The sequence below is a fragment of the Carettochelys insculpta genome, chromosome 2, assembly GCF_033958435.1.
Source record: "Carettochelys insculpta isolate YL-2023 chromosome 2, ASM3395843v1, whole genome shotgun sequence".
Classification (NCBI taxonomy): domain Eukaryota; kingdom Metazoa; phylum Chordata; order Testudines; family Carettochelyidae; genus Carettochelys; species Carettochelys insculpta.
The window spans coordinates 81,028,785-81,055,100 of NC_134138.1; the positions used below are offsets into that span (position 1 = coordinate 81,028,785).

The 26,316-nt window shown below is 38.8% G+C and overlaps 1 protein-coding gene across 3 annotated transcripts in view; it reads right to left on the reverse strand.

The window, feature by feature from the left end:
* The window catches only part of MAPRE2 (microtubule associated protein RP/EB family member 2), a 156,141-nt gene that overhangs the window by 62,782 nt on the left and 67,043 nt on the right, over positions 1-26,316 (reverse strand). For all 3 annotated transcript variants that reach the window (XM_074987201.1, XM_074987199.1, XM_074987200.1), the window contains one exon: positions 3,936-4,063. In XM_074987201.1, coding sequence (XP_074843302.1) covers positions 3,936-4,056 — 121 coding nt within the window. In that variant the 5' untranslated portion in view covers positions 4,057-4,063. The remainder of the gene's footprint in view (positions 1-3,935; positions 4,064-26,316) is intronic.

Here is a 26,316-nt window from a genome sequence, read left to right on the forward strand (position 1 = left end):
ATGAGTGGAAGCAAAAGAGACGCATCATCCTACAAAAAGGGCCTTCTTGTTTTGAGCTCAAACAGTAGATAATCTTTTTCTTTTTTTTTTTAAATTGACTCTAGTTAGCTTTTTTTGGCACTTGGATTGCTTCTTGTTGCCAAAATGAGCACAAAATGAAAATGCATGAGATTGTATTACAAAGTTTAATGCTCTTTTTCCCCCACTTTTAAAAAAAGCAAAACATCCTTACAGTTTTATATTAGGTGATAAAATCCAATTCTTAGTTGCGCTGAAGCTCACTATAATACTGTGAAATACTTCCAAGTGTTACAAAGCTTCCTACATCCTCCTTTCCTTTGAAGTCTTCTGGAAACGGTCATATTTTATGGAAACTGATGTTAAGCTGCATGAAGGCTGCAAATGCTTTAAGGAATGATGGCCAAAAGAATGTTAGAATGAATGAATTAGATCAGAAGTGTGGTCCATGCAGTCCTTTGCTGGTGGTCCACACACAGCTGGTAGGGCACAGGGTGCTGCTAACTTGCCTTCTTGTCTTCAACTACAAAGCTAAGGCAAATGGTTCCATAATATTAGTTTGCCACATGGACCATCACTACTTTTGCAGCAGGGTTTCCTTTAAGAACAAGGGCAAAAGAGGGAATGGAACAGTCCGTGAAATCACAAATGGCAAGGGAAGCGACCCATCAGACTGTTCTGGTCCAAATCATGAAAACTTTTTGCTAGAACCTGAATAAGTGTTAATATTTCAGACACAGATTTTTGGACTGTAAAAAGGACACTTGCTCAGACCAAAAAAAGGCAAAACTAAGTCCATGATGGTATTCTAACAGGAGCACTTATGCAACTTAACACCTGAGGGGTAAAAATAAAGCTAAAAATCTCAAATTGAATTGGTAAATAAGGCTGCGTCTACACTACCTTTCGGAAGGGATATGTAAATATTGCACCTCATTTACATAATGGTGGCCACGCGGAGCGTCAAAAATGCTCTTTGCAAATTGAAAAATAGCCATATAGATGGGTCTGCTTTGAAAAGAAACACGGATTTTGAAAGCACCCTTCTTCTGAACACTGATTAAACACGAGTTTACTGTACCTCCTCCTGAGTCTTACATACAAGCCTGCTAATTTGCTACAGGAGTATATTAATTTTTTTCACAAGTGCATCACATTGTTGACTCATTCCTTTTGTGATCCACTGTAACCTCCAGATTCTTTTCAAACTTATTAATACCTACCCACTTATTTCCCATTTTGTAGCTGGGGATTTGATTTTTTTTTCTCTAAGTATAGCTCTTCACACTTGTCTTCACTAGATTTCAATCTAGTTGATTGGCCCACTAACCCCATCCTTATCAAGTGCTAGCAATGCCTCTCAACTTGCCGTCACTGGCAAATTTTATATCTCTCTCTCCACTTCATCACCCATGTCATTAAAGAAATACTGTCTTGTTCGTGACCCAAGACAGACTTGTGAGGAACTCCACTGGATAACATCATTCCAAACTGAAAGGCTGCATCTACACTAGTAAGTACAAAAGAAGGGGGCTCTTTTGAAAGATCCCATGGCACGTCTACATACAAAAAGTGTTCTTTCTAAAGTAAATCGAAAGAATGTGGTGCACCTTTTGAAATCACTCTTCCTTTCCCATTTCAGGAAGAGTGCTCCCGTTTGAAACCTCCTTTCAAAAGAAAATGTGTACACACGCTTGGCAGGCCTTTTCTCCCCAAAAGAGCAATCCCCATAGGGCATGATTTTTTGATCCCTGGCCTGTTCTTTTGAAAGAGTGGGGGTTGTGTGCACATACTTTGCCAAAAAAGTTCTTTCAGAAGAGATATTCCGGAAAAGCTTCTTTCAAAAGATCTCTGTAGTGTAGGCATAGCCAAAGTGAGCCTTTAATAATTATTTTGAATATGGTTATTCACTCAGTTACACACCACTTTATAGCAATTTCATCTACAGCACGTTTCCTGTTTGCTTATGATAATGTCTAGTGAAATTGCGTCAAAGCCTTACTAAAGTCAAGCCTATCAAAACTAAAAAGCAGTCAAGTAGCACTTTAAAGACTGACAAAATAATTTATTAGGTGATGAGCTTTCATGGGACAGACCCACTTCTTCAGATCGCAGACGTACCAGAACAGACTCTTGTATGGCTATGATCTGAAAAAGTGCATCTGTCCCATGAAAGCTCATCACCTAATAAATTGAATTAGTTTTTAAAGTGCTACTTGACTGTTTTTTTGTTTTGATAGACTACAGACTAACACGCCTATCTCTCTGCTACTAAAGTGAAGCCTAGACTCCTCCCACCACCATATACCTGCCAGAGGAGGAAATTTAGCTTGGTTTGGTATGATTTGTTTTTGACAACTCCATACTGGCTATTACTTCTAATCCTATTATCCTAGGTGCTTACAAAAACTACTTTTTTTGATAATTTGTTCTAGTGCCCAGAAGGACATGATTCACCATGGCTACGTCTACACGTGCCCCAAACTTCAAAATGGCCACGCAAATGGCCATTGCCAAGTTTACTAATGAAGTGCTGAAATGCATATTCAACGCTTCATTAGCATGCGGGCAGTCGCGGCACTTTGAAATTGACGTGGCTCGCCGCCGTGCGTCTCATCCCGACGGGGCTCCTTTTCAAAAGGACCCTGCCTACTTCGAAGTCCCCTTATTCCCATGATTCCCTTTTGAAAAGGAGCCCCGTCGGGACGAGACATGAGGCAGCAAGCCACATCAATTTCGAAGTGCCGCGGCCGCCCACATGCTAATGAAGCGCTGAATATGCATTTCAGCACTTCATTAGTAAACTTCGAAATGGCCATTTCGAAGTCTGGGGCTCGTGTAGACACGACCCATATCTTTCATGAAAATCTGACTGAGGCATCTACAGAAGTGGCAAGTAAGAAAATCAAATAAGGATCATCGTTCTTACAATAAAACTTCAACTTGGTCGACAGATCTATTTTTTGATGATGGTGTTACATGGACTCAGTTGTCCTGCACTCCCGGATACAAACTCTCAGCATGCCAGGTAAAGAGTCTGGAGCAAGTGACCTCATTAGATCTCCTTCAGAGAAGCACTTCATTTTGAAAACCTACAACCAAACTCTGACACCATCATTCCTTCGTTGTTCTCAGCTTCCACACTCACAGCCCCCAATCCCTCCTTCTTAGCTGCCACCTAGTTACAAAAACTGCTGTTTTACAGATAGCTTGCAATCTCCACTTTTATTAAATCACTAGAGTTCCCAAAAACCATCTCTTATTACTAGACCTCATTTTCTGCATTCTTTGCACTGCCTGCAGCAAGGGACTGTCAGTTATGCAGAGGAAACAAGCAGATGAGTCTGACACACATTAGGAACACCTTGCAGCAGTTCAACAACTTCTTCAGACCCACTATTGCCCTACTTCATCTCACACCACCAACTTTCTGTGATTTTTTTCTATTCTCTCCAACAGAGATTTCATGACACTTACCACTGGAGTATTTTATTCATCTGGCTGTTCACCATTCCCTTTGTGTACAAAAGTGTTTTTACCAAGGTTGTCACTTTGAAAAAAATTTAATTCCCAGTCTTGTGCCAATGTTCTGAAGACACTTCAGAAACTGTATTGTACTTTTAATACAGAAATTCTTCATTTCATTCCTTTCCCACTTAATTATCATATTTTAACTAGATCATACCTGATGCTTTATCTAGACCCATATTCTGCATTTATTTTGCTTCCTCAGGAAACCTTACCTTCCATAATTTCTTTTTTACTCGCTATACAAAACACATGTTTCTTCACACTATTTTTGTTCAAAAGAGGTATTACCTGACAGAAGGTATAACAGAGGTATAATTTTTCCCTCAAACCAGATTTTGAGATTCAATGCTTTTAGTATGAATATACAATATTGTAAAATATCTTACCTGAACAAAGTTGTTCAACTTTTGTGTAGTTTAAAGCTACTATGTCATTAACCCATGCAATGATGTCATGTCTGCTCATAGTCTCTTGAGTTATAGAGGTAGAATACACGTTGACCGCCATTCCCCAACTAGAAAATAAAAGATAAACAAATAAATCTGCTTGGCATTTGAATAAACTTATTTGATAGATACATTTTAAAAAGGAGCAAGTTTCACATAATTTCAGTCAGGGCTAGTGAAGGAAACAAAATTATACAGCCTGCAAGGAAGAGCCTGCCTTAAACACACAACCTTCTCTCTTTCCTGGAGAAAGGAGGCTAACGCCACTTAAATTTTACAACGCACTTTGTCAAAGAGTGATATCTTGAAGGTCCTCTTTTATTCCTCCATATCAGTTTTCTCAGCTATGAGTTTCCTTATATCAATGCTATGATTTGTTAATATACACACAAACTACTTGCTGAAAGAGGGTGTGGTCTAGAGAAATGGAAGAGTCAAGACCATGCTTAAATATTGTGTGTGCTATGCAAAAAATCAAAATAAGTTGTTAATGACAACTGACATCTGAGAATCAAGCTAGGTTCTATTTGCCAAATTTATGCTCTCAATGAAAACTATGCAGTACCATTGTTGTGTTGGCCGCATCTGGTACTGAGAGTTCTTCACTTGATAAACATTAAAGCAGGAACAATTTTCCAACAGGAGTATTGACCAGGATTTAGCAGCAAGGAGTGCCCATTTACTTTTAAAGGCCCATTATTATGGCCTGTTAAAAACATAGCTCCCAAAGCATCAGAACTGATGAGAGGTTGCGCAGGCATAAAATTTGTCTGTTACTGAACATTATCAGAAATTTTAACTTAACATTGGTGAATCATGAGACATGAGGGATCCCCTTTCCATCTTAAACATCAATGTAAGATTCTATCACTGCAGATTTACTATTAAAGAACACAGTTGACTTGGCTCTAAAAATTAATATCCAAAGAAATTGTCAATTATATCTTTCTAAATTAAGCTAGTGGTTTTTTAAAAATTATTAGTTTTTCCAATTACCAGTAGTTTGGGGCCAGCAAATTTAGCTCGTGAGCAACAGAAAACACAAAATACATATCTCTCAAGGTGGAGGAATGTAAAAAAATCCATTGAAGCAATCTTCCAAAAGCTAATACTGCAAAAAAAAAAAAAAGTCCAAAAAGTTTATGTTTGGCGACTGTGGTCATGTGAGCTACATTCTATACTACACATAAGGAAAATTGTGCAAGGAAATGAACAACCTGAAATTTAAAACAATGTCCTTAAGTAGCTCTCCAGTAACCCCATTTGCACAGTGTTGGTACAGTCGTAAGAAAATGTTATTAAATAAGGGAATCAAACACAAATTTCTTCAGGTTAAGGTTAAAGAGATGAAAATGTTATGTTTTCAGAAAACTCTTTCATATCTGGACTTCTATCATCTGGAACTCTCAAATAACTGGCATTTTAACCATAAGTAAATTTTAGTTTAGTTTTCCATAAGTACAGTCTAGTGTAAATAAAATAAATACAGCAAATACAGACTATGTTTACAGTGTGCAATACTACTATTGTGGGTAAATAAAGTATTCTGCATTCATTTTTGTTTCTTAATATCTAATCTTGTTTTTCTTTAGTGTTTAGGGGAGAGGAATTGAACATTGGCCTGCTAAACCTAGAATTGTGAGCTCAGTCCTTGAGGGGGCCATTTAGGGATCTGGGGCAAATACATTATAAAAAGAAAAATCTGTCAAGGACAGTGCTTGGTCCTGCCAAGAGGGCAGGGGACTGGACTTGACCTCTGAAAGTCCCTTGCAGTTCTCTGAGATAGGTATATCTCCATATTTTTTTTAAATTTTTTATTTTAGTGTTACGTATGCTAGATATACCTTTCTATTATCCAGAATATTTGAATATCCAGCTACCTCCCAATCCCAGAGCTGCTGGATATGAAAGAGTTTTCTGTACAAATCTAGATACATATTGGCCATATGATGCCAATTTTGAAATATGGCCCATTTTAAAATAGAATTTTTGAGTGAAATCCATGAATGGAAGTCTCATCCCTCCAGCCTCCCCAGTCAGCACAAAGCCCTGTATTTGCAAGGGCTTATATTGCATTCCTTAATCCTCCTTTTTTTTTTTCTTTGAAGTAGTTTACAAAGTACTACTAAATTCTTTTTTAACCCACCCTGGAGTTTTGCTCCAATGAATTTTTTTTTTAAATAAACAAAGGAAAAACTTACAAGTAAGTTCACATTTAGAGTGTGTTCTAAATTGGTACTCATTTCCTGTATGGATGTTCAGCGACTATCAGTAACTATATAGGAATAAACAATCCACTAAATAGTAACAGAGAGGAAGCCGTGCTAGTCTATACACTATCGAAACAAAAAGCAGTCAAGTAGCACTTTAAAGACTAGCAAAATAGTTTATTAGGTGAGCTTTCGGGGGACAGACCCACTTCTTCAGACCATAGCCAGACCAGAACATAGCAGGTGTGTTGTGAACAAGACACGAGAAATCATTCTACCGCTCTACTCTGCGCTGGTTAGACCTCAGCTGGAATATTGTGTCCAGTTCTGGGCACCCCAATTCAAGAAAGATGTGGAGAAATTGGAGAAGGTTCAGAGAAGAGCAACTAGACTGATAAAAGGTCTGGAGAACATGACTTATGAAGAAAGGCTGAAGGAATTGGGCTTGTTTAGCTTGGAAAAAAGAAGATTGAGGGGGGCATGATAGCGGTTTTCAGATATCTTAAAGGGTGTCATAAGGAGGAGGGAGAAAACTTGTTCTTCTTGGCCTCTGAGGAGCGAACAAGAGGCAATGGACTTGAACTGCAGCAAGGGAAGTTTAGGTTGGACATTAGGAAAAAGTTCCTAACTGTCAGGGTGGTCAAGTACTGGAATAAGTTGCCAAGGGAGGTTGTGGAATCTCCCTCGCTGGAGATATTTAAGAACAGATTAGATAGATGTCTATCAGGTATGGTGTAGATAGTGGTCGGTCCTGCCGTCGGGGCAGGGGACTGGACTTGATGGCCTCTCGAGGCCCCTTCCGGTCCTAGTGTTCTATGATTCTATGATTTTGCTAGTCTTTAAAGTGCTACTTGACTGCTTTTTGTTTTGATAATCCACTAAATGTAACAGGAGCCATATTTTCTGAAGAGTGCAGTACCCAATTCGCAAAACTCTTTTGCAAGTCTGACCCAATTTAAAATTCAGGTTGAACCTCTCTAGTCTGACTGACACTCTCTCATCCACCAACACCATGGTCCAGCATGATTTTAGTTAGCTGGATGTCCACTTATGGGTGTGGTCAAGTTTCCCATGGCCCCTTAAAGTTTGTTTATAGTCCCTAGTCCTGGGGTCTCAGTGCTCTGTGCTGCTATTTACCTCTAAATGTCTCAGAAGAGCGCAGTAAGCAGTGGAAGTGTTGGTAATGCTGCTAGACAATATTAACTTCCCATAGTTTGGCAAATTCCCTCAATCAACACCACTCAGGTACTGAGTGCCCTGGACTAGAAAGTTTCAAACTGCACATTCAGCAAAGTGCAACATAATAGCAAAGCAAGCAGGCAGGAAGTGGTGTTCACAGCCACTGATCAACAACTAAGAATATGCAGATCTTATTACATTTGTTACCTTGGCTCACCAACCCTATCCATGCCCACTTGTTTGCATCTTCAACCTCTTCAGTTTGACTTTTTTGGCCGTACTCTCTGAGACAGAGACCATCATTCATTGTGTGTTTGTACAGCTCCTAGCTCAATGGGACCCCAAATAACTGCAGTGATTTTCCATTAAAAATACCAACTTTCAGAAAAATTAGAGGGGAGTTAGATCTGGAATTCCATCTTGGGTCTTTTATAACTCATACTTCATAGAGGTTCACAGCAGAAGTCTGTGGCTCACAAACCTCTAATCGTGAAGAGTTAAAAAAAAAAATCTTCGAGTTAGAAAAAAGTCATTTCAGTTATGACCAACTGAAATCCAATAATAATTTCTAATTCCTGTTCAGCATTTTCATATTTTATTAATTCAGGTCCTCTTTCAGCAAGACATTTATGTGTAAGAGTAATGAAACAACAGAGAGTTTCATTGACCTCTTTGGTTACCTCCATGCAGCAAATAAATGCCCCAGGTCAGTTGGACTTGTGAGTCTCAAGCTGCAAGACTGGAAAACTACTGTGCAGATATTTGGCCTCAGACAAGCTTGAGCACTGAATCCCTACAAAGGAAAGGGTTCCTGAGCCCACGCTCCAGCCCAAACTCAAATGTTCTCACTGAAATTTTTAGCCCTACAACCCAATCCCAAGCTAGCCACAGCTACACCCTATGCCTTTTATTCCAGAATAGATGTACCACCATGATAATCAGATGTTGAAGTTATGCATATGCTTACAATAATCTGATGGATCAAGGTCTTACTAGTTTAGTGTATCTGTTAATAATACGTACTGTGATTGAAACCATAGTGGTATTTGGAAGGGAGGGGGGAGGGAAGAAAATATATTACAGGATATGATACAAGTGAACCTTAAACATTTACTTAGCAATTCTTTCTTTCCTAAAGAGCAAACAATTGTTGGCAACAGAAGTTGTTTCTGCAAAAAGCAGTAACTGTGGCCAAAGGATTAAACAAGTGAGGAGTACTTCCAAGCTAGTCTACCCACTTTACGCAACATGAAATGATCATTTTTCAAATATCAGAGGACTTTCAAAGATGCTAGAACTAAGAACTAGGGTGATAAATCGATAAAAAGGTTATTAGAGCAAGATTTACCCATTTTAACAATGCCAACTGAAATCCTTCCACAAGTTCTCCTCTGACAATACCCAAGATACACATTTTGAATAAAAGGAGAAGTAACATCATAAAGCTGCTGAAGCAGAAGATATGAACAAGTAAGCCAAGACGAACATGAGCGAGGCCACCCAGGTCTGTGTGGGAAGTGCATTTAAAATTAATAGTTTCTGAAACATAAAAGTGTGTGTGTGTGTATATATGTGTGCGTGCACGCGGGGGGGAACCTCATGATTCACCCTGGTCATTTTTCTATGGGAGAAAATTTGTTGATGTCACCCTGAATAAGGGGCAGGCAGAAGGAAAGACTGTTTTAAATCTTGACTTTTGCTACTGTCTTAACATAGATTAGGTATGAATTCAATATGTAGTTCTGAAATTAGAGAAGCCAATTATTCCTCTTACAGCTCCTTATATTTAAAACAATTTCTGGACAAAATTTGTGCAAAAAGCTACAGCACATCCTGCCAACATACAATGTATGTGCTCCAATTTTAAAGCCACATCATATTCCTATACCAAGAACAACTGCAGAAAAATAGAATTCTCATGTCACTGTACCCAGTAAGTAAAATTAATTATGTAGCAGGTATTACAATTTTCTAGTCTAGTGAATCACCCATAAAAGCTGCAAAGATAAAGAACACCCTTCTTACTTAGTGTATTTCTCTCCATAAACTAGCCAATATAGCAACTTTTAAACATGGTGAAGGTCAATCTCTGTAAATTGTACTCCCAAGTGTTATCAGATTTGAAAAAAGCATGTTAATTTTTCATATAAAAAGTATGTCGTCCTAAACCGGGGAGGGAGGGGGAAAATAAGGTGTCTGGATTTCACTGATTGTGTAGTACTTAATTAAATTTGGTCTCAAACCAAAAGTGTAGCATCCTACAATAGCAAATGCTTGCTAGATACAAAAATGCCATACTACTTCATTCAGACAAGTTTTCCAGAACCCAAAATCCAAAAGCACATGCGAAAACATCCAGAAGGTATGCACCAGTGCAATTTAGGAACCAAAACTTCTAGCTGAAAAGCCCAACAAACAGTACCTCAATATATTATGTTAAGATACTTTTTAAATTGTAATAATACAAAGAACTATGTTACAAATTTCATGCAAGTGATGAAAGCCACATCCAATGGCTTGGTCAGATTTTTTGTATTTTTGGAGTTTTCAGCCTTCGTTCCATAGAGATATTTTTTTTCTTTTGGCTACCTTCTCAATATCTTTTCCCTCCCCCGCCCCCTCGAATTTTTTTTAAACCACTATAGTGCTTTGTTGCAATTCAGTAAACACAGTATTTGATAGATCTTCAAACCCGTACAGACAAATCTAGACCCAGAACCAGCTTATGCATTTCTATAAACCATGTGTGTTCTAGCATTTATGCGTTTACATAATAACTATAATTAAATAGCTGATAATGGTAAAACACAAGGGGAGGACAATAAAAAAGTGGCAGCCTGACAGAATAACCCCGAGGGGCCCCCACATCTATATTTATCTGTGCCTCCACAGGTATTGGATGATTGCAGCTTTCATTGGCCATTGGATTGCCATTTGCAGCAGGAAGTAGTACGGACTGAGACACTGCTTCTCCCTTTGGCAATGAACCGTGACACACAGCCAATGAGAGCTGATACTTACAGATGCATAGGTAAATACAGAGGTGGGGGCCCTGGTGGACCAGATTTTATCCACGGGCTGGTATTTGCCCACTGCTGGTATAAGATCTAAATAGTTAGAAGTTGAAGCTAGAAAAATTAAGACTGGAAATAAGGGGGAGCACCTGGATCGGACGGAGACTTCTCTTACACGAGGCTCCATAGACAGGGATTCCCTAGAAGTTAGTCAGATAGGGAACGTGGGAAATAATATATGGGCAAGATCAGATGTGAAACAATCGTGCATAAAAAAATCCACCACGTCTGTGAAAGGCGGACATATAAATAGTGGTAGTTTTCTAACATGCTTTTACACTAATGCTAGGAGTCTGTCTAATAAGATGGGTGAACTGGAGTACCTCATACCAAAGGAGGAAGTTGACATAATAGGCATCTCAGAAACATGGTGGAATGAGGACAATCAGTGGGACACTATCATACCGGGATATAAATTATATCGGAAAGACAGAACAGGTCGTGCGGGTGGAGGAGTGGTACTATATGTGAAGGATAATATAGAATCAAATGAAGTAAAAATCCTAAAGGAATCAAAATGTTCCATAGAATCATTATGGATAACAATTCATTCCTCTAATATGAATATGGCATTAGGAATATATTACCGACCACCTAACCAGGACAGTGATAGTGATGCTGAAATGTTAAGGGAGATTAGAGAGGCTATCAAAATAAAAAACACAGTAATAATAGGAGATTTCAATTATCCCCATATTGATTGGGTGCATGTCACCTCAGGACGGGATTCAGAGATTAAATTTCTTGATGCCTTAAATGACTGCTTCTTGGAGCAGCTAGTACAGGAACCCACAAGGGGAGAGTCGATTCTCGATCTAGTCTTGACTGGAACCCAGGATCTGGTCCAAGAGGTAACTGTTACTGGACCGCTTGGAAATAGTGACCACAATATAATAACTTTTAATATTCCTGTGTTGGGAAGAACACCGCAGCGGTCAAACACTCTGGCATTTAATTTCAAAAAGGGGAATTACACTAAAATGAGGAAGCTAGTTAAACAGAAACTAAAAGGTAGAGTAATTAAACTAAAATCCCTGGAAGCTGCATGGAAACTGTTTAAAGACACTATACTAGAGGCCCAACTTAAATGTATACCCCAAATAAAAAAACACAGTAAGAGACCTAACAAAGAACCACCATGGCTTAACAGCCATGTTAAAAAGGCAGTGAGAGAGAAAAGGGCAACTTTTAAAAAATGGAAGTCAAATCCTAATGAGGAAAATAGAAAGGAACATAAACACTCCCAAATTAACTGTCAATGTAGTAAGAAAAGCCAAAAAAGAGTTTGAGGAACAGCTAGCCAAAAATTCAAAACACAATAGTAAAATGTTTTTTAAATACATTAGAAGCAGGAAGCCTGCTAAAAAAGCAGTGGGGCCCTTGGATGATAAAGATATAAAAGGAGCGATCAAGGAAGACAGTGCCATTGCGGAGCGATTAAATGATTTCTTTGCTTCAGTCTTCACGGCTGAAGATGTTACAGAGGTTCCTAAATCTGAGCCAGCCTTTTTAGGCGACAAATCTGAGGAACTCACTCAGATTGAAGTGACATTAGAGGAGGTTTTGGAATTAATTGATAAGCTGAATAGTAACAAGTCTCCAGGACCAGATGGCATTCACCCAAGGGTTCTGAAAGAACTCAAATGTGAAATTGCGGAGTTATTAACAGTGGTTTGTAACCTATCCTTTAAATCCACTTTGGTACCAAATGACTGGAAGACGGCCAATATAACACCAATATTTAAAAAAGGCTCTAGAGGAGATCCTGGCAATTATAGACCGATAAGTTTAACATCAGTACCAGGTAAATTAGTAGAAACACTAGTAAAGAGTAAAATTGCAAGGCACATAGAAGAGCACGAATTGTTGGGCAAAAGTCAGCATGGTTTCTGCAGAGGGAAGTCATGTCTGTCTAATCTATTAGAATTCTTTGAAGGGGTTAATAAACATGCGGACAAGGGGCACCCAGTGGACATAATATACCTAGATTTCCAGAAAGCCTTTGACACGGTCCCACACCAAAGGCTTTTATGTAAATTAGGTGGTCATGGGATAGGAGGAAAGGTCCTTTCATGGATCGGGAATTGGTTAAAAGACAGAAAACAAAGGGTTGGAATAAATGGTAAATTTTCACAATGGAGGGGGGTAACTAGTGGTGTTCCCCAGGGCTCAGTCCTGGGACCGATCCTGTTCAACTTGTTCATCAATGATCTAGAAAATGAGGTAAGCAGTGAGGTGGCAAAGTTTGCAGATGACACCAAGTTGTTCAGGACAGTCAAAAGCAAAAGGGATTGTGAAGAACTACAAAAAGATCTCAGCAAACTGAGTGATTGGGCAGCAAAATGGCAAATGAAATTTAATGTGGGTAAGTGTAAGGTAATGCATGTTGGAAAAAATAACCCAAATTACACGTACTACATGATGGGGTCAAATTTAGCTACGACAGATCAGGAAAGGGATCTTGGAGTTATAGTGGATAGTTCTCTGAAGACATCCACGCAGTGTGCAGCGGCAGTTAGTAAGGCAAATAGGATGTTAGGAATTATTAAAAAAGGGATCGATAATAAGACAAAAGATATCATACTTCCCCTATATAAAACTATGGTACGCCCACATCTCGAGTACTGCGTGCAGATGTGGTCTCCTCACCTCAAAAAAGATATATTGGCATTAGAAAAGGTTCAGAAAAGGGCGACTAAGATGATTAGGGGCTTGGAAAGGGTCCCATATGGGGAGAGGCTAGAGAGACTGGGACTTTTCAGTTTGGAAAAGAGGCGATTGAGGGGCGATATGATAGAGGTATATAAAATCATGAATGGTGTGGAGAAAGTGAATATAGAAAAATTATTTACCTTTTCCCATAATACAAGAACTAGGGGACACCAAATGAAATTGATGGGTAGTAGGTTCAAAACTAATAAAAGGAAATTTTTCTTCACACAGCGCACAGTCAACCTGTGGAACTCCTTGCCCGAGGAGGCTGTGAAGGCCAGGACTCTATTAGGGTTTAAAAAAGAGCTTGATAAATTTTTGCAGGTCAGGTCCATAAATGGCTATTAGCCAGGGATAAAGTATGGTGCCCTAGCCTTCATAACAAGGGCAGGAGATGGATGGCAGGAGATAAATCACTTGTCTTCTGTTCTCCTCTCTGGGGCACCTGGCATTGGCCACCGTCGGCAGATGGGATGCTGGGCTTGATGGACCTTTGGTCTGACCCAGTATGGCCATTCTTATGTTCTTATGTACATTCTTACATTTAGGGTAATTAACCCTTCCAACAATTTACCAAGGACTGTGCTGGATCTTCCATCTTCGGCACTTTTTAAAATCAAGGTTGGGCATTTTTTAAAATATACTCTAGTTCACAAGAAGTTATTTTGGGGGAATTTTATGGCCCGTGTCACACAGAAGGGTAGATTAAATGATCCCAGAGGTCCTTTCTAGCTTTGCAATCCACGAGTGTGTGTTCATTTCTTTGGAACTAACAGCTTGAAGATGTCTGCATTTGATCTCTGAAGACATTGTTTCAAATCAATTGTCAGCAATGTGGTTTTAGCCAAGTTTCATTCCGAATCAGTCATGGCTTGGGTAATGGTACTGGAAAGCTGCTATCTGTAGTTGCCCTGTGTGGATGCAGGTCCTAATCTCGAGACAAGCACCACCTTTACAATAACTGATCCCCACCCCAAAAGCGTGTATGCTCAGATAAAATGTATGATGTAACCAGCAATGTAGTTTGTCATCACAAACATGACTGGATTTGTAGGACCCAAGCCTTATTATATACTACAGCTCACACATATTGTGAGAGAGCAACGCACCAAAGAGACTGATAACAGGGAAGTCCAGGGTAACAGTAAGAGATGTGTATGTTTTTATACCTGTGAGCAGACTGGAACCAATAATTTGCAATATACAACATAAAATGGCATCCTACAATTGACTATTGGAACAATACCTGAAGACACTTTCTGAACAGGCCTTAAACTAGAAATTTAACATGGCAAAACTTAAAATGTCAATGAGGTAACACTTTCAGAATTGGAAAGACTGTATTTAAAAATATTGCTGCTGTAGCCTTCTTCAGCGCCAAAGAGTTCAGCTTGAATTGCTCCTTTGATGATATATTCCAGGAGAAGGAGATGAAATCTATAAAATTTCAATGAGCCAGGCAACTGCACTTGATTTCCCTTGTTTTAGCACTTTTCACCTTACACAACTATACATTATTCAGTCCTTATATTAAATCAGAGTTGTAAAACTTTAAAAATCTACATAAAATTTAGATAAGGCCACCAACAATGAGTTCTGATCATATGACTGCAGGGCTTTGAAAGAGAAAAATCAATCTGTGGCTGATGCCCAGTAAAATAGAACATGGACCCCACAAAATAGCCTTTGGATTCTCTTGATGCAGTTGTTCAACGCCTAGCTTGCCAGGCACACTTATGCAGACAGTGTAACTGTATACAGGAAGCAATTTACAAAAGGCTAAAGGTAACATCACACACACACACACACACTCTCTCCCCACCTCTCCCGGCCATAAACTCCGGGATTGCAGCACACATCAGATCAATCTAGTTTATCTTTCTAGTAGCTTATCTTTTGCTCTGAGCACAGGATGATTAATGGTTACATATCAGGCTTTACACCAGTCTGGGAGGTCTCAAAGTGCTTTAACAAAGAGATAAAGGTTTTATTCCCATTTAGCAGATGGGAAAATACGCACTTTTCAAAATAGGCCTTTACTGACTAAAACTTGAGGAGCCTAGAGGCCATATTTTTGAGAGATGCAGAGAACCTGTCACTGCCTTTAACTGATAATGGGGGCACACAGGCACTCCAGAAGGACTGAGACCATGCGGGCTTTCCCACAGTTCTAACTTCAATACTCACCTATTCCAGTTCAGAGACTGCCAACAGTGTTTAACTGCAAGGCAGTTTTCAGCTGGCCATGATTCAGTTAGTTAGCAAGATGAAATCACCAATTTAATTTTATTTTTAACCCGTGAAGGATTTTCACTTGTATATTCAGAGCAGTGATTTACCGAACCACTTATTCGATATATGTGGGCTTCAAGATAATGTTATTGTAACACTATATGGCCATCTTCACTGGGAGCCAAAGCAGATTCCAAACCCCTCACACACTTGTTGACAACTAAGTATAGCTCATTTAAGCAATAACTAAGCAGGAGCGACAAAAAACAATTTATGAAGAATCGGAGTGGAAGCATGAAAGAGAAAGGGAAACTATTTAGAGTGGTACGAAGGAAATGACTAGAAGGAACAAGATGAAATTCACAAATACTGAAGCAAAATGTTAGAAAGACCTTTCTGACACTGATCCATCAGACTGTGGAATAGCCTCCTCATGGAAACTGTGAAAGCCCCATTGCTTTAGACATCTGAAACTAGGTGGGATGTTACAATGTGCCCTGTAAGGAATAATGTTTCCTTGGCAGAGAGATGAGCCTAGTAAATATTTTCTATTCTTAGCTTCTATGATTCTAGCTACATAGAACCATGAAATCGTCAAGGATCAACCCTTCACTGTTTGAAGCTCCTGCCCTCCATATTTCAAAAGACAGAAGATTTCCAAGATTAAAATTCCTACTTAAAAACTTTTCACAATGTTTTGTGCCTGAAGATGACCAATACAAAGTATTCCATAGCCACTCAGAATTACACTTACTCTCTCTCCAGCTACAGTGGTGCACTTGGAAAGCTGATTCTGTTTATAGAGATATTACTAGTATGTTTTGAACTTAGAAATTTGTTCCTATTCTAGAGATATTTTGGTTCTAACAGTATTCTTCATTTCCAGTGAACACATGCTAACTTCCAAATTAACATCAGACAGCATGATCAGCAAGGCCAGATCTACTTTTAATTAGCTAATATTTCATTAACCTCTAACTGTATTTTCATGAGGTCTTCTCATACATTTATTTAAATACACTGAAGCTCTTTCATTCCACCTATCCATGATTCTCTAAGTATACCTCTAGATTTCTCTCAAATTATGCTTATAAACACCCAGGGCCAAATAAAGCAATCTGGAGCCTCCACCTAAACGTCTTGCTTCTCCACCATGACTAACTGCTGAGGACAGCAGGGCCAACAGTCACTGTGCCCCCCATGCCAAGAGGTGTGTGGGGAGGCCAGCTCTGCCCCCAGAAGGGGGTGGGGCCAGGGGCAACCAGCCCTCACCACTGGTCAGGCTGCAGTACAGCGCCCCCTGCCCAAAGACCTCAGAGACCCATGGAGGACCGAGCAAAGTGCTCTATCAGCAAATCAAAGGAGGCCAGTGATCCTGCCACCACCACCATGAGGGAACTAGCCCCTCTGCCCCTGCATCAGCGGGCCTGCTTGGGGGGAACTAGAAGCTACTCACAGAACAACTGCCACTATTTCTGAAATAGGCTTCTAATACCACACACCACCTGAAAACAAGGGAATCCATGCAGTCCTCCATTTCCCTCCCTGCCAACACCCTCTCATGGATGAGATGGCAGCACTGAGTTCATACCACCTGTCTTCTGTTAGGTTTGGGTTCTCAAGCGTTCCCTCCCACATATACACATAAGAACTAGACACATAACTAAATGAAAGGCTGATTTCTGTGACATAATGTAATTGTTTGCGCAGAGGCCGTAATCTAGCTCTGATAGCTCCTAATTTTTATCTGTGCATCCAAACAAGTCAATATTATTAAGAAGACTTATCTAACTTTAATAATTCAGTCATGTCACTTTCCATTGCTTTCTTGTAAGACAATCAACTGCATCACTTTCCTCACACTTTCGTTGCCCAATGCTGTATTCTCTCCAGCGACAGTGGTGGTGTACTTGGAAAGTTGATTCTGTTTACAGAGATATAACTAGCATGTTTTAAACTTAAAAATGTGTTCCTGTTCCAGAGGTATTTTGCCTCTCTCTCTCTCTCACACACACACACACACACCCCCTCTCTCTCTCTCTCTCTTCCAGATTAACATCAGATGAGGGAGGGGGGAGGCAAAACTGGACTCTCTACTCCCTGGTGAAATACGCTGACCTTTATTTGCTCAGCTTCCTTTGATTTACAAGATAAATTCTTCTCAACACAAGCCAATGTTCTATTAAGCCTACTTTTGTTGCTGCTGCACAATGAATCAATTCAAATGTTGGGAACAGGACAGTTAAGAGAAAAATTAAATTTAAATCCTTGGATTTTTATTTTAAAATTGATTTTGATCACAGTAAGATTTTTTTCCTTTAAAAATGAATATGTTTAATATTCAAACCAGAATTTAATACAAAATATGTTAAGGCCTAAACACATTAAAATCTCCTAAAACATTTAAGTAAAAAATAAACAGGTTGAATTCATGAGCCTCCATTAAAATCTCCAAGTCAAAGGATGCATGTCCACATAAAGAACAAGGAGTGGGTGGGTGAGGAAGCAGGGAAAGAGACCTAACTTGTGAGTTTCAGCTTTATAAATATAGCTTAATAGGCCATGTATGGTATTAGGGGCTCAATCTTGGGGCCATGACCGAGGAGCTGTGCTACTGGATGTAAGAGACCAGCAAAGTCATTGGGACCTGGCTCTTCCTATAGGATTCACCAACATGTACCTCATCCATTGAGCCCACCTGGACAGTGTCATATTCCTATTTCATAGCTTCTTCTTTCCTGAGCTCTGACTGTCTTAATTCCACCTGCCATGGAAACTGTTTCCCCAGGGATCAGAAACACTGATATGCCCAATAACTACCAACTGCTGCTTTCAAATGGTTCTGGGTACCTCAATTAAAAGGTCTTCGTGTCCTTGCACATACACATAGCCAGATACAAAGAGTAATCCATTTGTCTCTCAGCTGGCCCTCTGCCCCAAAACAACAACAAAAATGTTATAGTGCAAAAGGCACAGGGGTTACATGAGCTGAAGTTTTGTATTATTGTTAGTTTTTCTAGTGGGAAGAGTGGGATTGGGACAAAAGAATTAAGTAACAAGGGAGAAAGTACAGAATATGTAACAAGAAGTGAGCAACACTGTTGTCTAAGTAGGACAGTGGGGGAAGAAGAGAACATTCTTCAGAGTTCAGACTCTAATGTTGATTTAAAACACCAGGGAACCTTGAAACACATGCCACGGCTACAAGTTGTGAAATAAACCTTATTCGGGCGTATTTGCAAAAAATTCCTACACCTCTGTGTAAAAAAGCAAAACATGACAAACGCAAACACTGCAACAAAAAAAGATACTCGGCTAGTCGTCACAATGAAACATGAGAAATGCTCCTCAGAATGCAAAGACTTTAGAGATGAAGAAACAAACAAGTATTAATGCTGATCAACTAATTAGCAAGTTTATGTTTGCACCATTTGTATAGGTTGCCTATCATGTTCCACTGTGCCAATAAATATTAACCTAGACTGTCATAAAATCATGCTTTGAGTGGATTACTTCCAAATTTTAAGTGTTTATGGTGAAATAGGGTATGTTAATTTTTTGTAGAAGTACACCAATGTTTTACTGCTGTTGATGGACTTCTGAAGTGATTTCAATATAATCAAAACTCCTAGGTGAAGATTTCTTGTTTACCAGTAAAGTTTTATTAGGCATCAGTTAGAAAAAGAAATGTTTTCAAACTGTTCAGTATGTTGCTGGAAATAAATGTTTAAACTAGATTTATATATTCCTCAATCTTTATTATTCTTTTGCCTGTAAAACTAAGTTTAAAATAACTTGTATCCTTTTAAAAATGGCGCAAGCAGCTGCAATAGGGAAAGAATCTTTCATTTACAATTTCACTTTTAAATTAGTGCTCTTAAGTCACTCTCACTCAGTGTTACTTTTTCAATGTTTTCTTTTAGGCTCCACCTTAGACATATAGGGTTATGATTGCCTATCACCTGAAAGGTCCACAACTTCAGAGACTTCTGCTGGTACCACCAACAGTGGTGCAACTAAAACCATACCTTTCCCAAAATAAGAAACAGCCATCCTTCATAATCCAGTAAACCCATGGATGAGTGTGTAATCAGTACCAGCAAATTCCATCAAGATTCCATAGCTAGATATCGTTAGAAGGTTGCCAGATACAGGGTATGAAAAGGAAATTTGCACACTTTGAAAAAAATTAATTTGAAAAGTCTGAGTGTTAAAGGATGGGGCACATATACACTGATCTAGTAATGTGCATAAGTCACAGATGACGGGATTTCTACTTTACAGACACACTTGATATATCGGGAAATGCCCATACAGCAGATTGCTTCAATAGCAGTAAAAGCTATAAACAAACTGCTAACAAATACTAAAGTATCAAGTGCATAGCTTTGTTACAGATAATGCTAAAACTGTAGCAAAGGTGAGAAATCTAGATGATAAAGAGAATCTCAAGGTTGCAACACAGGGGTGCTGTGCTCACTGAAAGTATGTTTAAGCCAAAGATTTAAATACAACCCCAGGAATAAAAGGAAAATACTTCTGTTAAAACTGCTTTTCTTCAGCTTCAGTGGAGAGAGAGAGTGTAGGGAAGTAATTCTCTCCGAAGACATTCAGTGAAATTCACTGGTTGACTTTTGAGGGATGTATTAAGAACTGGCCTACCTTGATGACAGGTGGGAAGAAAACTCATGACAAAAACAGATGGAACTAGCAACAAAGACAAAAGTAGTCAGCACTGAACTAGAGAGAAATGTGCAAAATATGCTGAATATATTAAAACCTAATTCCACAGCATTGGAAAAACCTGCAAAAAGATTGGTGATGCTGTTGACATTTGGAAAACTTCAATGGACATTGAAGAAATATAGTTAAAATTCCAGGCAGTAATGAGCAGATGGATCAAAAAACAACTTACTACACCTGATTTTCTTGCCAATATTCTCAACCCAAAGCACCAGGACAGATGCACTAATTGCTAAAGAAGATGCTACCATGGCATCAGAAACAAAATCACACAGTCACGTCAAACATAATAAATTTCAGGGGTGGAAGTGAACCTTCCAGCAGTTCATGATTGCTGATGTAACACCACTGAAATGGTGGCAATCAGTAAATAAGCACCCAAAACTACAATTTGATGAAGAGCTAAATTAGCCTTTGACAGCAATAACCTCTTCTACAAGCTTAGAAAGAATATTTTCTTCATTTGGACAAGTTCATTCAAAGCTGAGAAAAATAGACTGCGAGTTGAAAAAGCAGGAAAACTTTTCCTACTCTCCCAGTCTATGAAATAAAACAAGACATAAGAGAGTGAGATCGACTAATTTTAAAAGCTGGAAGGACAACCTATGTAATTTAGGAGATTACCATCTAATTTTCAAGAAACTTCACTGCGGCGTATTTGAAAAATTTTCCAGGCTGACTTGAAAGGACCAGTTTAATTGACTATTGCTAATTCCCCCCCGCCCCCGTTTATTTAATAAATCAAATTTAGTTGATAAACATGAAATGTGTTTTGATATGAAATGCTGATATATATACACAAAATATCTAAAGTCTGTTTTAACAAAAATAAACGTTTACAATATTGTGTATGTTTAAATTCCATTTAATATCACAATTCAGTTTGACACAAACCAGGTCCAAAAATCAATTAGCTAGTAATGCAATAATGTTATTCATCATTTTCTAAAATACTAAAAAATTAAAGTTGGTAAATAATCTGAAAATATTAAGCTATTACTTACACAAATGTATTTGAATACACTGTACCCTCCTAGGTATAGCAAGATGTACTAAATCTAGTGTAAAGGTTCTATGTAGTTGCAAATTAATATGTTTTAATGGTCTCCTCAGACAATGGGAATGCAACTTTCTCTAGAAAATAAACAAGTAGAAATGGGAGAGTTGATTAAAATTAGTTATTTAAATCAAGTCTTTCCACTCAGTGATTTAAACAATTTATATTGCCTTGATTTGAATCAAATATATTTTCCCTCAAATCTTATTTCCCCATCCACACTGGAATCTGATGGCACACCTTCAGTTTTAAAATTGTTCGACCACATAAGAGAACATACAAACTAAAAAGAACCAGCTGTAATTTGACAGCTGATCCCTCCTTTAAATTGTGCTTGTTGACTTGAGGCAACTGAATACCCAAGAATAGAATTACTAGTGGCTGTTTGTGCACACCCTGTTTATCTGGAAGGGCTAGAAAAGCTATGTCCTAGTTCATCTTAAGCTAAGTGCAGGATGAATGTACTGTTTAATGGGATCTGGCCTCCTTTCATGGAATATTTAAGGTCAAGTTCTAAAGTACGTACCCACCTGGAACATGGTGACACTGGTGAGTTAAATCTCCACCATAAACATGATAAGCAAGAAGCAATTTAGTAGAAGACAAATGCATTATGCAACGAATACCTCAACATGCAGTAGCTTATAGGTGCACTTAACTATTTCAACTAAATTGCATATTATAAACATATTTATTAAGCCCTTGGACTAACAATCAATCTGCTTTCAGTATGATGTGACAACATAACCTTGCTTTATAGGCCTGTTAATTAGTGATGTTTCCTCACTTCCATCTCCAACATTAACCTGCGTGCAATAATAGGACATGAGTCACATGACATTTATATTTAACAAATGTATCTGTGATCACTGAAATTCCTTCAGGTAAGAGTTTTGAAAAGAGAAGCAAAAGAAATAATAGTTTTCAAATCACTTCATACAAGCTGATTCACTCCTGCTCTTGTTCAACCAATCACTAAGACAGCTTTATTTTTATTTACAGATGATGATGCCCTCTTCTTCTTTACAATGTCACCTGAAAGTGAGCATATATACTCACATTCCAGATATGCTAAATATTCAGATACCCCTGCATATTTTGACTTACAGGCTTAAGGTTTTACATTGCTTTGGTTTTGAGTGAAAAAAAGAATAATTCTGCATTTAAGTTGCACTTTGATGATAAAGAGATTGCACTCCAGTATCTGTATGAGTGGAATCGAAAAGTACGATTTTTTTAAAACTGTAATTGTAATCAAAATTACAACGTGAGCAATGTATACTTTGTATTATGATGCAACTAATTTTGAAACTGTAGAAAAAGTCCCAAAATATTTATAATAAAATGCGAGTTTAAAATTTATTAACTGTGAAATTAAAACCACAATTAATCATAACTTTTTAAAATTTCGCAATAATTGCAATTGTTTTTTTAAAAGTCATTAGACAGCAGCCAAGTACCATGAAGTTTGATGTCCAAAACACACTCAATTATTATTCAGAAATGCTATATATCCCTACCTATTCCAGTGCCCTATGAGCTTGTCATGTCTGCAGGGCAATACTGGAAAAGTAATTCCCCATAATTTGCACACCAGCATTCCAATGCATGAAAATTAGGTGACAGCCCATTTTAAAAACAGAAACACCACTCTGGAACAGAATGAGCTGTCAAAGAAATATAACTTCTTGTAATTGTGCCACAGTAGATAGTCCGTTGTGTCCGATGATGTCGTCTTGAGCTTGCACAGGCTCATCGGTTGTGGACTCGCATGTGGCTGAGCAGTCCAAGCTTTGAACGGTATGGGCATTCACACTGGGGGCAAGGGAACTGTCTTGGCTCGGTTGGTGCAGCTGCTGCTGTTGCTTTCTTCCTCTCATGAGCATCAATGAGGTGCACGCATTGCTGCTCCTCAAAGTTGTCATGTGTGTGTCGTACAAGAATACAAGAACACGCCAGCCTGTTTGGTCTTTTGCATGCTGCTCTAGCTGATCTGGTTTTAAACCAGCATGAGCAATGTTGGCCTTCACGCAGTCTTTATACCTCTTACAAGGCCTACCTTGATTCCTTTTGCCCTAGAAGAGTTCACCGTAGAGGAGTTGCTTAGGGATTCCTGACTCCTCCATTCACATGACGTGCCCTGTGCAGTGAAGCTGGGCCTTCAGAATCATGGCTTTGATGCTCATGATTCCTGCTCTGCCCAGGACTTCCAGGTTCGTTAACTCTGTCCTGCCCTCGAATGTGCAGTATTGACCTCAGGCTGCGTGTGTGGAAGCACTCCAGTAGTTTTATATGTTTTCTGTACAACGTCCAGGTTTCGCTGCCATACAGGAGACTGGTCAGGACTACAGCCTTGTACACTTTCAGTTTAGCAGACTGTCAGATATTGTGCTGATTCAACACTCGTACTCTCAGAGGTCCTAGTGCCCAGCTGGCCTGGCAGATTCCGGCATTGATTTCTTTGTCAAGGGAGCCATCATTTGCTATCACACTGCCAAGGTACTTGAACTCCTCTACTGTTTTTAACTCTGTTCCCTCAATAAAGATTGAAGCGGGGAGAACAGCAGATCCTGGAGCAGGGTGAAACAGCACCTCAGTGTTTCCTAGGCTGATGGTCAAACCAAAGAGGTAAGTGGCATCAGCAAACTTGTTGACAATGAGCTGGAGGTCAGATTCCTTGTGTGCCATAAGTGCACCGTCGTCAGCAAAAAGGGCTTCAAGGATGAGCCTCTCAAGCATCTTGGTTTTAGCATGTAGACGGTTAAGGTTGAAAAGTGACCCATCAAGTCTATATTTTACGTAGACTCCATGGTCCAGGTCCCTAACTGCGTGGCTGAGGACGCATGTGGAAAAAGAGGTTGAATAACACTGGGGCCAGCACGCACCCTTGCTTTACACCACTGGATATCTCAAATGGATCTGAGGACTCACCATTTGAAAGAACAAAGCCAGTCATGTCATTGTGGAACAGGTGTATGAGGTTAACAAATCTTCTCAGGCAGCCAACTTTTGACAGGATAATCCACAGGGCTTCTTTGTTGATGGTATCAAACACCTTGGTCAGGTCTATAAAGACAGCGTACAGATCCAAGTTCTGCTTTATGCACTTTTCCTGGAGCTGACGAACAGCAAAGATCACGTCAATGGCGCTGCAACCTGGGCGAAACCAACATCGTGCCTCTGGCAGGTTCTCCTCTGAGATGCTAGAGATCAGATGGTTGAGGATGACTTGAGCCAAGATCTTCCCAGCAGTACAGAGAGGGAGATGTCCGGGTAATTTCCAAGATTATTTCTAGCACCACTACCCTCATGCAGGTCATATTTTCTTAACACCAAGTGAGACTACACCACTATATCTATTTTCTAAATCGTTACTTTAACTAAGAAAGGGTGTTTTTCACTTTGGTAACAGTAAAGAGTTGTTTGTGACTCTAACTTTTCAAAATGTTCAACTTACTCCATGAGCCTTAGGTCAGGTATATACAAAAGTTTTGGTGGGATAGGTAGGTCTGTTAGGAGTCTGAAGAAAAAAACCCTATACCCCTCAGACAATCGCTATATGACTAGTACCTTCGACTAGCTCTTATACACCTTGGAAATTAATTGAATTAAAAACTTCATATTTTCCACATTTAGTAATTCTTTGTCAAGGAAGTGGGATTAGAAAGAGACCCTGCAGTACAGGGAGGAGTATTAGTACTTGTTTTAGCTAATTCATGGTATATGATCTAGAGACCACAAAAAGTATATACATAAGCTATAATACTTTCAAAGAAGTGTTTGGACCTTTTACTTAAAGGTCCCTGTTAGATAGTGAGCAATGCCAGGCAGTAATGCACAAAGATATCTAATGGCTTTTCCATTTCGATTTTTGGGATGAAGAAATATGACTACTAAGAGCTGCCTGTTTTCAGATTCTGATTCAGAAGCTACATGCATCTTTTGTAATATTTTGTAGGACATTCAGTTCTTAGTGTTGACAACTATACAAAAAATATTACATCAGGGCCTGACTCAAATCAATCTAATTTAGTAAAATTTTGTGAGTTAATCTCAGAACCCTTTCTGTGTACAAGATTACAACTGAGTTCTATTGTTAATGAACTAATGCTGTAGCTTCAACATGAAACATCCCTTTTATTTAACCAATTTTAATTTCATAGCCTCTGTTTTCAACTCTCAAAAATGATATTCTTTCCATAAATGAAACTCCCTCTGGGACTTCACACTCACTAAATATATATACTCCACCTCCACACAGCAACCTATTACTCAGGATTTCTGTAATGGTTTTAATAAACTACCTTCTATAGGTTACTGAATACTGGAATTAAAATATTTTGATGATTTTTTTAATATTTTTATTTAAATGCAGCTCACTCCAGCATCACATTATTTCCACAGGGATTAACCTTAAAAGGTTTTCCTCTTCATAATAATGCACAAATCTACCAGAGGCTTATTTTTAAGAACACAGTACTAACAGCCCTTCTGAGAATACACACTCTGCATTCCAGAGTGACAAAAATTTGCATTTAAGTGCATCTCTGAGTAAATGCAGCTTTTTAGGTTGCATACTTGCAGTTTATTAAAAGAAACCCTGTTGTATGACCATTTACATATTTCTAATGTATCTTCTCCGAAGTGCCACTTGGCCATAGCCCTTTGGACTGAATCTCCTTGGGCTTTGGCAAAAAGAGCAATACTGAAAAAAAAATATCTAAATAGCAGCTGAAATTACACCCACAGTACCTGCCCACACCACAAAATTTAAAAATAAAACCAAAGAGCACATACAAATTCCGAACTGATTTTCTGCATCTCAGCTGAAGCAAAACGAACACTGCAGTAGTAGTGTCTGGTACAGGAACCTGGTTATGCAGACAAAATCTTGGCCAGAATATTTTCATTTAAGAAGATTTCTTGGTCTATTCCAGTGTGGTTTTTAAAATATTATTCTACAACACTCTTAAAACCTCCACATTTATACAAGATCCTTCTACTAATTTTTCTCTTCCTGTGCTAGAGATATTTGTCCCAGATTCATAAAGTGATTCATTTCTGACAAGGCAGTAGACTTGCCCCACTGATTTCAAATGAGTTAACTGGTGTAA